The following is a 13,477-nucleotide window of genomic DNA, read 5'->3' on the forward strand; positions in this document are numbered from 1 at the left end:
CTCTGAAAGATGCAAGAAAAGCTGCATCTTACAGTGCAGCTTTTTTAATGGCATTGTGATGTTTCTTTTGTTTTTTAGTGTCCTTTGTTTGTGCTTTTTATTTATTTATATATTTCATTTATTTATCTCAAAATACTGCGACCCTGATGAGGTCATCGCAGGAGTGGAAAAAAACATGCATACACATTTAAAAAGACAAATAATTAAAGATTTACACATTTTTAGGTGTATGCATGTGTGGTTTCTGAGATGCTAATTTTTCTTGTTCTGCTGTTGCATATAATCTAGTTGTATGCATCCCCCCACTGTAATGCCATCAGGCGATGGGATTAAGGGAATAAATAAATAATGCGACAGTGTCTGCAAATGACAAACAAGTCATAGTTCAGAGTCTGGGTCTTTAAAGGGGCCATGCAACGATATTCGCTTGGAAGGTTTTTTCACTTTACACGAGCTTACTGGCACTATTGGTACCAAGTATACTTGCACGCAACGCCATTGACCAAGAAACTCCTTTGTTGCGGTATAATTTCAAGGACAAAAGCGAGCGTTTTCTTTCATTCTTTCCTTTGCAAAACTTGACGTGGCGGGGGGGTTGCAGTACCCCCCAGTGATATTTGAATATGCCTCATAGAATTGGACCCGAGCATTGCGTTAGCACTCGATTCGAGCTCGTGATAATCAGTAGCTCGACAAGCATCCGGGTAGTGGCCTGTGTTCAATTGCTGCAATGACGACAACAGCCGAACCATAACAATGTCTGGAAGTCAGTGCGTGTCCTGTGCTTTGCCAACCCCAACGCGTGGCTATGATCAACATTGGCGGCATATTATCGGCTGCAGATCACGTGGCAGCTTGTTCTGGCTGCAAGCTAAAGAATTAAACGCTGCTCGTTAAAAAAAAAAAGTTTCCGCAACTTTTATTGCGTGTGGTCAAAAACAAATGCATGTTTCATGGGTCATTAACATTGGGGATTCATTCTAAGCGGTATTTGCACAAAGTACAAAAAAGGTTTGCATCGCCGCTTTGAGATAATTGCCCGGGGCTTTTCTATTCTTATGCTGCTGCCGTTCTGCTCCGTGAGCTGACAAAAATCAAAGTGCTCTCAGGCTAATTGTTTCCACAATTTTGAGCTTAAGTTGCTCTTGCTTCTTGAGCAAGATTCAACTGGTAACAACCACTGGTATTGGAAGCGTGCAACAAGACAGTGTCGCCATGGCACGATTTCTAGCAGAAGCATTTTGCATAAGCAGTAGGTCTAGTGGCCACCCAACTATAAAAAATGTTTGAGGCAACATTCGGTGCTTCCTTCATTTGTGCTACGGATGGAAATTGAGAACACAAACCCCTTTTGTGTGATAGCAAAAACAGATGCAATCATCTCATTTCCATGATGTCCACTCGATCCGCCAGCGAGTGAAGAGCAATCTGATGATTGCGGAGCGAAGAATACTTCTCATGTAAAATCACTGGCACTGGTGTATGTCGTCCCGTAATAGTTTCTGGACCGTCAAATGCACAAGTTATTTGCAGAAGCATTTTCGGTGCAGATAAGAGAAAAACACGTTGCTGACCTTGCCGCTTGCAACTGCGGGGGACACGATTCAACCTGAGCTTCGAACAACTTCTGCGGGTTGAGTGACATATGGACACAGAGAGCAACAATGGTTGCGGGGAGGTTTTTGATGTCAAGATGTGGAACATTTACTCCGGCGCGAGATCAAGAAAGTGCTGTCCACGGAGCGGGCAGCACTTTACTAGCCACATTTTATAACAATGTAACGTTTCTTGCGACATACCGCATACTCTGTCGTTGGTGGCACTGCCAACAAGCTGCCGAGGCGGAGCGGGGCAACCCTTTCAGGTGTTGCACAATCCCCATAGTTTCAAGCACCGTTGTCTAGTTCTGACGTGAATAGAGCAAAGACGTTGTGGCCATCCGTGATGACCAACTGACTGACCTAACTCTCCTGACACTGTCCTCCAAGGTCAGTGATTCCTGAAGGGGAGGTTGCAAGGTGCTTGATTTTGAGTAGAATTACGGATCCTACTAGTATCTAAGAATGTGAAAGTTCTGAACAGAGAGTAGTTTTCGTTCAGAGTGAAAATTTCCAGAAATCGCTGTACTTCCGTTCATCTGATTTTGTATTGTTGAAACTGGCAGATGTCTATTAGTTTTTTTGTTTTGTTTTTTTCAGTTAAAACCGGAAACTTGAAAAGCACCTAAAAAATGTGTGGGCACAACAAAGAAGGGACAGGACCAAACGCTTGGTCCTGTCCTTTCTTTCTTGTGTCCACATATTTTCGAGGTTCTTTCCCAGCTAAACATGTACGAACTAGCCCACTTAGCCATTTTACTGTAAAACCGGAAAGTCTGCAGCCTAGCTATACCGTTAGAGCATTGGTATTTTCTGTTTATTTTAAATTATGTGTAGATGTAAGACCAACACAAGGGCATATTCTCTAGCCCGGACCCATTTCACTCGTGGAATACCAAAGTATTGCTAATCGCAGCCAGCGGCAATTACTGACAGATTTAGGAAATCTGAAAACCACGCGCACACCAACCCAAGCAAAAATTTGTGCTGTTTCTATAATGACCCCGCCTCCCCTGTGTTACCCACTGAATGAATTTATCATACCGGTAGCAGGCATTCTGCATGTCTGTTGCCAGTCGCCCATGCCATGAGCAGCAGTGATGTTGCACCTGCTGTTTCTCGGATTTTACTGAGAAGTTTCAGTTTAACCTTTAGCAGCCCTTGTAAGTTTTTGTATGCAAATGAAAAGAAATATCCTTAGTGGAGTGTTGAAAAAAATAGCTGAACACACTGAGCCCCCTGAAGACGAGGCAACCATTATTTTTCGAAAATGTCTCCATTTGTCTTTAAGTAGTTATGTTGAGGGCATAAGTGGATTGGTGACACATTTAGCTATCTGTTTCAGTTGGAAGATGGCTACACACTGTTCGACTACGATGTGGGCCTCAACGACATCATCCAACTGCTGGCCAGGCAGGCGCTTCCAGAACCGGCTGCCCCTGTACCTAAGGAGGAACAGCCCAAACAGGTGAGCTGAAAATCAGCATCTGGCTATATCTTCCCCAATTATTATTTTTTTGAATTAGTGGAACTGTTTTAATGTTTGTTTGTCGTCATGTTTATACAGTATTTTTCGTTGTAGTAACTGCCATTATCAGTTATGTTACAAGTCTTTTGTACGTCTTAAAATTAAACATATTATCTGTTAATGGCAATAGATCATTTAATCTAGTGATTGCTTTAGTGACTGTCATTCTTTTGCATTGTTACATTTTACAGCATATTGTAAACAACTTAATTTTCCCAGGGACCTAATTTTTGCAAATCGTCTACAATTTGCAATAAATAGGTCCCGCGAACAATTCTGGTAAAATGTAAACACATTGGAATCTATATTGAGATTCCACCGCGTCGCGAAAATTAGAACCCGCAAGTTATTTCAAAACTTCAGCCTTGACCAAAAACACGAAATATTGAGCCCGCGAACAATAAATCGTTTACAGTATATATTGTTACTCTGCAATGGTACATCATCGTTTAATATATAATAAATAATTCACGAATGAATGTATCTTGGCTTCCATCTGTAGTTGGCAATGATATTGCTGCGGGCGCAGCTGGCCAAGTAGGCAGCGCGCCCGTGGCCAAGCGGTTATCGAGCTCGGCTCCCACGCAAAGATCTGAGGTTTGATTCCTGGCTGCGAATGCACCTTTTTGTTGTTTCTGTAAATGTTGCGTTCTGGCAAATTCAAGAACCCTGCAGCCTATTCAAGGTTAGAATATTCTACGCACTGAACCATCTACACTGATGGTTCCAGAAGCCCTTGCGTGCACATAAGGGGCTCCACGTGGCGAGCCATAGTCTGTCTCGCCCCAGCTTTCCATCCTGCTGTTTCGCCGCCATCAACGCCTGCTACGCTAGCCTTTTTCTATTTTATTTTGGACACAACTTCACCCCATTAAATGCAGTGATGTGATTGCTGCGCCAATTGCGCCAAACTGCGCCAAGGGGCTAACCCTGCTACATCCTGCTACATTTCGCCAAAATATGGCTAATCTGCGCCAAGCGTGCGCCAAAGGATCAATTTTGGTCGCCTTTCAAAAACGAAACTAAACTAAGAAGAACCGTAACTGAGCATGCATGAGCTTGGTGGCACAAAAGACGCCGCCGGACACAAAGTACCCTGCATCAATCGTCTATTCGGTCTTGCATGATTTTTCACGTCGTCTCGCGTTTCACGCTCTCGTCGTCTCGGGAATCTCGCCTCGTGTCTTTTTTACTTTTTTTATTTATTTTTTTTAGCGATAGACGCGGGCATGTGCGGACGCTCCGATGTTAGTGTGCCGACTGCCAGACATGCCGCGCGGCGAGAGTTACTTGCGCGGCGAGAGTTACTTTGTGAGCTGAAGCGCTCCCGCGACCACAGTCGCCGTGGTTGCGCGACGTCGTGTGTTGCCGTCCCCACGTCGCTGCAGATATGGCGCTTTCTAAACTGAAACACATCGACATTCCTGCTCTTGTTTAAATCATACGCTGCTATAAAGATCTCTCTTCAACTCAATGACTGCTTGGCGAAGTTTTGATTACCTAAGTTTCTCTCGATAAGCTTTCTTTCGAGAGGGACCCCGGTACGTGAAAAATCTGCCGCGAAAAAAGTTGATGACGAGAAGTGAACTAAAGCAAAGAAGTCTGCCCGCTGAACCCGCACACCGCGCTTGTTTGTGTCGAGTTCAGTCGTTGCACAAAGCGGTCCAAGAACTTTTTGACTCTGATTCGCAATGTCTTGCATCGATACGCTCAGGTTCTTTTTTTCTGTGCATTTAGCCTGTACCTCGCCTGCCGGCCTGGCAAGCACGCGCCGCTGAACTGTTTATTGTCGTATGCTGGACAGTTACATTTTGCATACTATTTTGGGAGCCAGTTGACGACGGAGCGGAGTGGCAGGGTTTCGGTTTCGATCGAACAGCCGTTGTCTCCGCTCGTGCGACGAAGCACGTGTAACTGCAAACCTGCCGAAGTTGCCTTCACGTGCATGTGAACATGATTGCACGAGAGGCACCAGCCGGGACGCTTGCAATTCATTGTTTTACATTTGCTTACTTTTTATAAAAATCTGCCACGTCGGGAACTAGTAAAACAATAGCAAGTGTTTTTTTTTTTTTTTTTTTTTTTTTTTGGAATTGTTTGGCAACGCTTAGAGCACTATATAGCTCCTTCGGAGCAGAGTAGCGCAATCTAGAACGCCATCTCCCGGCGACTAGCGGCGAACGCCCGGGGGCTCCAACTCCGATCAGAAATGCATGGGGAACGTGAGAAAATCATTGTTTCTTCAATATCGGGGGGATGAACGGAACGTCAATAGTTTTTGACATAATAAAGGAACATTTTAGAATAATTTGCGCTAAGTTGCGTGCCATGTAAGGACGTAACTTTTTTTTTTTTAATTGCCTGAACGGCATCATGCAACAGACGACGCGGCGACGTCGCACCGTCCCCGTGACCCGCTCCGGCCAACCCAGAAAGTTCCTCTCCGCTGCGCACAAAAATCGCCTGCTTCAAACGCCATTGCCTTGGAAATTGCCTTCTCAAAATTTTCACACGCATCGGATAATATGAAAACTTTGATAAAGTGTTTAGTGCTTTACCAACTTCACGACAGACTAGTTTCGAAAAGTGTGAACTTGGCGTTTACTTTTTAATCAGCCGTGTTGCGTCGATCTCCATGTGTTCTCCCATAGGGCGGGCCGCCTCCTGGAACCCTGAGTACCACGTGACTCGCGCCGAGCTGCGGAGCTGCTCTGTCGGCCATGTTGTCGGCAATACACGCGGATCAAAAGACTGCGCTACTCTGTTCCGTAGGAGCTATATAGGGCTCTAGTAACACCTACAGCACTGTATACTTGTGGGATGTCTCAGCAGCAAAAACACAAGCAGCGAGTTCCGCCCCAACACGTCACATCACAACACAACACATAGTGCCCTTCGTTTGTCCAGCACTTAAAACAAATATTTATTTTTCTAAGAATATATGCTCCAAAAGTCACTTTTTCTGCTCCGAAGCACTGTTTTGGCTGCTCCAAAAGCCACTTTTGCTGCTCCAAAGGCCACATTTGCTGCTCCAAAACACTGCTTACTGATTACCAGCTGAACGTTAGGAAAGCGACGAAGAGAGAGAGAAAGAAACACACTGCTGGACTATCAACCCTTTTTTTTTATATACACTTCCTTTTCCTCAACCCAATCCTTAAAAGGGTAGCTTCTTCTTCTTCTTTCAAAGCTTATACTGAAACTTCCTTTTTCTTCTCACAGACCGTGGTGTTCTCCACCTCTTCGACTTTCCCCATCCCAAAGGGTAGCTTCTACTACTTCAGTCGGAGCTTAGACAGAAACTTCCTTTTTTTCTCACGATCCGTGGAGTTTTTGTCTTCTTCGACTTTCGGATCTTGAAAAATGTCTTTCTTTTTGTCTTTTATATTTCCGGTGGTGTCACCCTCGTTTTTTTCTCGGTCGGATCTTGGAGTCACAGGGTCCCAACTTGGTTTATCCGAGGTGCCGCTCTCTTCAGATACATTTTTTCTTTGGGCAAGAGCGCAATGGAGGCAACACTGACGCATTCTCCCTCCCCCTCCTCAATGGCCAACGCCTCAAGGAGCTCCCTTCCAAGCTGCTTTCGGTGTTTTGCTAAAACGGTGACGCTTGTGAAATCAGGAGCACATTTGCAGGCCCGACAATGTGCCGAGAGGTGGCCCGCCGACGTTAGTGCGGTCACAGAGGCTGCATGTTCTCTGGTGCGGTCGTTGATGCACCTCCCCGTCTGTCCTATGTAGCTTTTGCCACATGACATAGGGATCTTGTAAACCACTCCTTTTTCGCATCGGGCGTAGGGTGTTCGATGCGCAGTGCTGCAGGTCGTCGTCCCGTTCTGGGCGGTTTTCCGGTTCACCCTACGGCACATGGCGTAGGCCTTGTTGGGGGCGGAGCACACAACGTGGACGCCTTGTCGGCCGGCGATCTTTTTTAATCGATGAGTAATGCCGTGAACATACGGGACCACTGCGAAAGGCGTTGGGGGCTTCTTTTGAGTTGTTTGATTCTTCTCAGGATTTTGACGTACTTGCCTACAAAGCTTTTCACATACCGGTACGAGGAGGGTACTCGAGTACCCAGAATCCTGGAGTCGACCCAGCTGTCCTTGAAAGCAGCGCCCCACCTTATGAGGGCAGGACTTCTGTAGCGCCGAGGCTAAAGCTCTGGTGGCCAACCCCCGTTTTACGTTTTTGGAATGTTCCGAGGTACACGGAAGGAACCCCTTACATGAACGGGGTTCATAACTCCAGCACACGTGGGAAGGTTGAAACTCCAATGAGAGGTCTAAAAACCGTATGGAATTGTTGACGGGAAGTTCATGGGTAAAAGCCAATCCGTGGCAGCTATGTTCGAAGCTGCGCATGACCACGTCTAAGCACCCGTTACTCTCCTCATCTGCATCAGAGTTGCTTAGTATGAGGAAGTCGTCAACATACCGAAAGATGGCCTCGATGCGTTGATCCTTTAACTGGTGTTGAATGTTCCTCCCGCACGCTGCTAGGAATAAATCGCTCAAGTAGGGGGCCACTCGAGACCCGATGCACACACCGCTTCTTTGTAAAAATAGCTGATCCTGGTGTGACACCACCGTTGCAGAAAGATATGCCGTCAGGAGCTCCAAGAAGCTGTCAAGGTTCATCCCTGTTGAATTTTGAAACCCTTGAAGACCCTGCTCCTCTATGGTTTCTCGGAGGACCTTGAGGAGAGCCGCATGGGGAATGGAATAGTAGAGGTCTTGGATGTCCAAGGAAAAACCTGATACAATATCAGAACCCTTCTCCTGAAGAAGGCGAATCACTGCCTCGGAGTTTGGTATCCGGAAAGGATCCTTTACTTCAACTTGTGATAGGTTTTTCGCCAACCAAAGTGAAACTTGCTCTTGCCAGGTGTGTTGCTCTGAGACAATGGCACGAAAAGGGACCCCTTCTTTATGTGTCTTTGCCGAGAAGAACACACTTAGGTCCCCTCGTTGGGCTCCTCTGATTTTTGTCACTAGCCCACGGCTTTGTTCTTTTTCGAGTATCTTGAGTATGGCTCGTTTTGCTGGTTTGACTTGAACTTGAATCACTTGTTTGAAGTTCTTGGCTAAAGTTTTTGTTGCTCTGTCTCCATACGACCCAGAGTCCAGAACTACAAACCCTCCCTCCTTGTCCGAGAGACACAATCGAAGGTCCTTGCGACGCAATTCCTCCACCGTTGAGGCAAAACTCATCCGTGGAGGTCTCAAGCTCTTTATGCCTGCCAAGCACTCAAGACCCTCGTTGATGATTTGTGAGGTTGCTTCCTGAGGCGCCTTAGATGCGATTTCTCGTACCATTAGGACCTTATCGATATCACTTAGCCTTGGTGGAAGGGCGAACTTCGGACCCTGCTCAAGCACCCTCCGGGCTGATGCTGAAAGGGACACATCTCCGATGATCTGGAGTGGCGTGCTTTTGGGTTCTGTTCTAACCCTTCGCGCGAGATGGTGTTTCCAAATTGGGAGAAAATAAATCTTCCACAGGTGCTCTGTGGGGGACCTTGCTACGTTCATGTGGAATGAAAAGGCGTTATAACTGAGGCACTTGGCCCTCAGAAAATCAGTCAGAATTCGAACTTGCCGCCAGGCCTCGGACTTCACGATCTTCGAGACCCGCTGGGCATGACCTGCTGATGGTGCAATGTAGCCGAAGAAGAACCGTACCTCGTCAAGAAGAATCTTCTTTCTAATGCTGCGGGCGAGCAACCTCGCTCGGCAGGTGTTGGTGGCAATGAGCTGACAAAGTTCCCGCGGGGTGAGGAGGTGAAAATAAGGAAAAACTGCGCTCAGAGAACTAGAAAGGTAAGTAGTGATGGCCTGTAGCTGAGCCGGTTGGTTATCCATGCTTACTGATTACCAGCTGAACGTTAGGAAAGCGACGAAGAGAGAGAGAAAGAAACACACTGCTGGACTATCAACCCTTTTTTTTATATACACTTCCTTTTCCTCAACCCAATCCTTAAAAGGGTAGCTTCTTCTTCTTCTTTCAAAGCTTATAGCTTATACTGAAACTTCCTTTTTCTTCTCACAGACCGTGGTGTTCTCCACCTCTTCGACTTTTCCCATCCCAAAGGGTAGCTTCTACTACTTCAGTCGGAGCTTAGACAGAAACTTCCTTTTTTTTCTCACGATCCGATTGTCTCAGAGCAACACACCTGGCAAGAGCAAGTTTCACTTTGGTTGGCGAAAAACCTATCACAAGTTGAAGTAAAGGATCCTTTCCGGATACCAAACTCCGAGGCAGTGATTCGCCTTCTTCAGGAGAAGGGTTCTGATATTGTATCAGGTTTTTCCTTGGACATCCAAGACCTCTACTATTCCATTCCCCATGCGGCTCTCCTCAAGGTCCTCCGAGAAACCATAGAGGAGCAGGGTCTTCAAGGGTTTCAAAATTCAACAGGGATGAACCTTGACAGCTTCTTGGAGCTCCTGACGGCATATCTTTCTGCAACGGTGGTGTCACACCAGGATCAGCTATTTTTACAAAGAAGCGGTGTGTGCATCGGGTCTCGAGTGGCCCCCTACTTGAGCGATTTATTCCTAGCAGCGTGCGGGAGGAACATTCAACACCAGTTAAAGGATCAACGCATCGAGGCCATCTTTCGGTATGTTGACGACTTCCTCATACTAAGCAACTCTGATGCAGATGAGGAGAGTAACGGGTGCTTAGACGTGGTCATGCGCAGCTTCGAACATAGCTGCCACGGATTGGCTTTTACCCATGAACTTCCCGTCAACAATTCCATACGGTTTTTAGACCTCTCATTGGAGTTTCAACCTTCCCACGTGTGCTGGAGTTATGAACCCCGTTCATGTAAGGGGTTCCTTCCGTGTACCTCGGAACATTCCAAAAACGTAAAACGGGGGTTGGCCACCAGAGCTTTAGCCTCGGCGCTACAGAAGTCCTGCCCTCATAAGGTGGGGCGCTGCTTTCAAGGACAGCTGGGTCGACTCCAGGATTCTGGGTACTCGAGTACCCTCCTCGTACCGGTATGTGAAAAGCTTTGTAGGCAAGTACGTCAAAATCCTGAGAAGAATCAAACAACTCAAAAGAAGCCCCCAACGCCTTTCGCAGTGGTCCCGTATGTTCACGGCATTACTCATCGATTAAAAAAGATCGCCGGCCGACAAGGCGTCCACGTTGTGTGCTCCGCCCCCAACAAGGCCTACGCCATGTGCCGTAGGGTGAACCGGAAAACCGCCCAGAACGGGACGACGACCTGCAGCACTGCGCATCGAACACCCTACGCCCGATGCGAAAAAGGAGTGGTTTACAAGATCCCTATGTCATGTGGCAAAAGCTACATAGGACAGACGGGGAGGTGCATCAACGACCGCACCAGAGAACATGCAGCCTCTGTGACCGCACTAACGTCGGCGGGCCACCTCTCGGCACATTGTCGGGCCTGCAAATGTGCTCCTGATTTCACAAGCGTCACCGTTTTAGCAAAACACCGAAAGCAGCTTGGAAGGGAGCTCCTTGAGGCGTTGGCCATTGAGGAGGGGGAGGGAGAATGCGTCAGTGTTGCCTCCATTGCGCTCTTGCCCAAAGAAAAAATGTATCTGAAGAGAGCGGCACCTCGGATAAACCAAGTTGGGACCCTGTGACTCCAAGATCCGACCGAGAAAAAAACGAGGGTGACACCACCGGAAATATAAAAGACAAAAAGAAAGACATTTTTCAAGATCCGAAAGTCGAAGAAGACAAAAACTCCACGGATCGTGAGAAAAAAAGGAAGTTTCTGTCTAAGCTCCGACTGAAGTAGTAGAAGCTACCCTTTGGGATGGGGAAAGTCGAAGAGGTGGAGAACACCACGGTCTGTGAGAAGAAAAAGGAAGTTTCAGTATAAGCTTTGAAAGAAGAAGAAGAAGCTACCCTTTTAAGGATTGGGTTGAGGAAAAGGAAGTGTATATAAAAAAAAGGGTTGATAGTCCAGCAGTGTGTTTCTTTCTTTCTCTCTCTCTTCGTCGCTTTCCTAACGTTCAGCTGGTAATCAGTAAGCATGGATAACCAACCGGCTCAGCTACAGGCCATCCAAAACACTGTTTTGGCTGCTCCAAAAGGTGCTCCAAAATGGCTTTGGCCAATCACATCACTGTAAATGTTTAGTTTACTTCAAATTTCATCACCTCATCAATTGTCATTCATGACAATTGATGACAATGAAGGCGAAGCGAGCGCCTAGCGGGGGGAACCTGCAGTGCTGTCCAACTGGTGGAAGCTGAGCTGCGACCAGGCTTGGCCCGCAAATATAACAGTTCAGCCGGCGTCCAATTTTTGTCCTCGACACACAGAAGTGATTTAACCGGCAAATGTCGACCGGACAACTTTTTCTTGACCGGGCGCTGAGTTTCGTGTCGACTTCTACGTACCTGAGAGAGCAATGAGATTACTGACCAACTGAAAAGACGTAACTGCATTACACTAGTATTTGGGCAGCCAGGAAGTGCCTGTTTAGAGCATTCTCCATGATTATCCAGTCACTCTAAAGTGATCACCTAGACGCAATAGTCAATTGGAGGCCAGGTTAAACGGGCCGGTCCGGTCGTACCCCCTTTCCGCTTTTGTTGGCGAATGCCGCTTGTTCACTCAGAAATGAGTGATGCTGTCGGCATTGACTCATCATCGACATGCTGGTTTGGCAGTTGGTGGGGACGTGCAACGGGAGTTGTACAATGGCTGGACATTTCGAGCACCAGCATTAGGCCTGGTCATGGTTCAGCTTTCTGTTGTTAGATAGTACTTCAGGCCTTCCCTGTTACACACTCACTTGGCCTGAAGCCCCTTAAAAATTCATGCTTGGCATTTTTTTTTCAAGTACCTCCAACCATTGTTCCCCCAACACGCATGATACATGCCACGAGCGGGTGCTGCGCCGCTATTCCCTTCCTAGGGCCGCTCATATCAGTGCTGCTCCACCATTCACTTCTAATTGGAGCATGAGGCTTGCACCTCGTGCATTGGCACATTTGACGCTACTTGCAAGACAAACACGTCAAGGGATTTGGCCTTGGTGGTATTGTCGGTGACTATTTCTTATCGTCGGGCATTTCTGCTCACTCGCCGGGTTTATGATTGTGCCAGCTGCAGGTAACTAGGCTGCCCATTGACTGTGTATGCGTTGAGCAAGTCGTCTGCTTCTTGCGTGGGAGTCGCGGTGACGTCAGAACGACGCCAAGCTCCAATTGGCTTTGATTGAAAGAATAGTGGGTAGACCTCAATGCTAGATGCTTTTTAGGCCTACCCACTATTTTTTTTTCAATCAGCCAATAAGAGCTCAGCTTTCTGACATCATTGCAAGCCCTGTGCAGGAAACAGACAAACCTGCGCTTCACATTAAAATGTCAGGTTTATTGACCTTTGGAAAGTCGGGGAAAGTTTCAGGTACTACCTTTGCTAGGATGTAGACCGTGCCAAGGAAATCTGGAAATTTTAAGCTTGCCTGCACATTGTCTTTTGCATACTGCTGGGGTGTCTTGCCTTTAGCTTCTGAATGTGCAGATAAGTTTGGATCCTTACTCTAACCAAAAATGTTACCAAGCCTTACCAAAACACACAAAGAGGGATATAGAACCCTGCATTGCTATTATGGTTTTTATAGCCAGTTTTGCACCTCTTTCTTCGCACAAATTTGTTGAGTTTTGCAAAAGTAGTAAAGTCAAAGCATTTGGAGACTCAAGATTTCCCAAATTTTATGTTATATTATTTATTATTTCCTTAGGGCCCTAGGGCATTATGGGGAGGAGTGGTTCAATTATTTAACAAATACAAACAATTGAACGGAGATGGAAAAAGGGCCAAAGTACACGGTGTTTCTTCTAAGACGGAAAATATTAAAGAAAAAAGGACACTGGAAATAAAAATATTATTTCTGCAAAATAATGTTCACCACGGCGGGCGTCGGGGCACAAATATAAACAAGCAATTAGTGGCTTAATTAACTAAAACCTGTTTATTCAGTTTTTAACTGTTCCTTTTAGCTGGCATGTTTTAAGCGAGGACACTACCCAAAAGGGTCAACTTTTAAACCTTTGGCTTCATATGAATGAAATTTACAGTATATACTGGCACTTACGAGGCAGAATGTAGTGCAAAGTTGCATCTGTGTTCATAAATTGCAAAATAAATTAGTTTTTTTTTTCGGAACACACTGACATTGTTTAGGAAAACTATCATTATAAAACTAATGTAATAACTAACATTTTTCTTCACTAGATATGCAAAAAAATGCCTAGAGAGTGCAACTGTAAAAACAGTTTCCAAAAAGTAATTTATTTTATGCTAACATGATGCCGAAAAATCAAATAGATTTCTTCCCTTTTATCTTGTCG

At 46.1% G+C, this 13,477-nt stretch overlaps 1 protein-coding gene across 1 annotated transcript in view; it reads left to right on the forward strand.

Annotated features, from left to right (window-relative positions):
• LOC8027314 (E3 ubiquitin-protein ligase UHRF1) overlaps positions 1-13,477 on the forward strand; it is a 101,886-nt gene that overhangs the window by 18,337 nt on the left and 70,072 nt on the right. The window contains exon 2 of the mRNA XM_040222278.3: positions 2,944-3,066. Coding sequence (XP_040078212.1) covers positions 2,944-3,066 — 123 coding nt within the window. The remainder of the gene's footprint in view (positions 1-2,943; positions 3,067-13,477) is intronic.

The sequence above is a fragment of the Ixodes scapularis genome, unplaced genomic scaffold (genome assembly GCF_016920785.2).
Source record: "Ixodes scapularis isolate PalLabHiFi unplaced genomic scaffold, ASM1692078v2 PGA_scaffold3__209_contigs__length_174095766, whole genome shotgun sequence".
NCBI lineage: Eukaryota > Metazoa > Arthropoda > Arachnida > Ixodida > Ixodidae > Ixodes > Ixodes scapularis.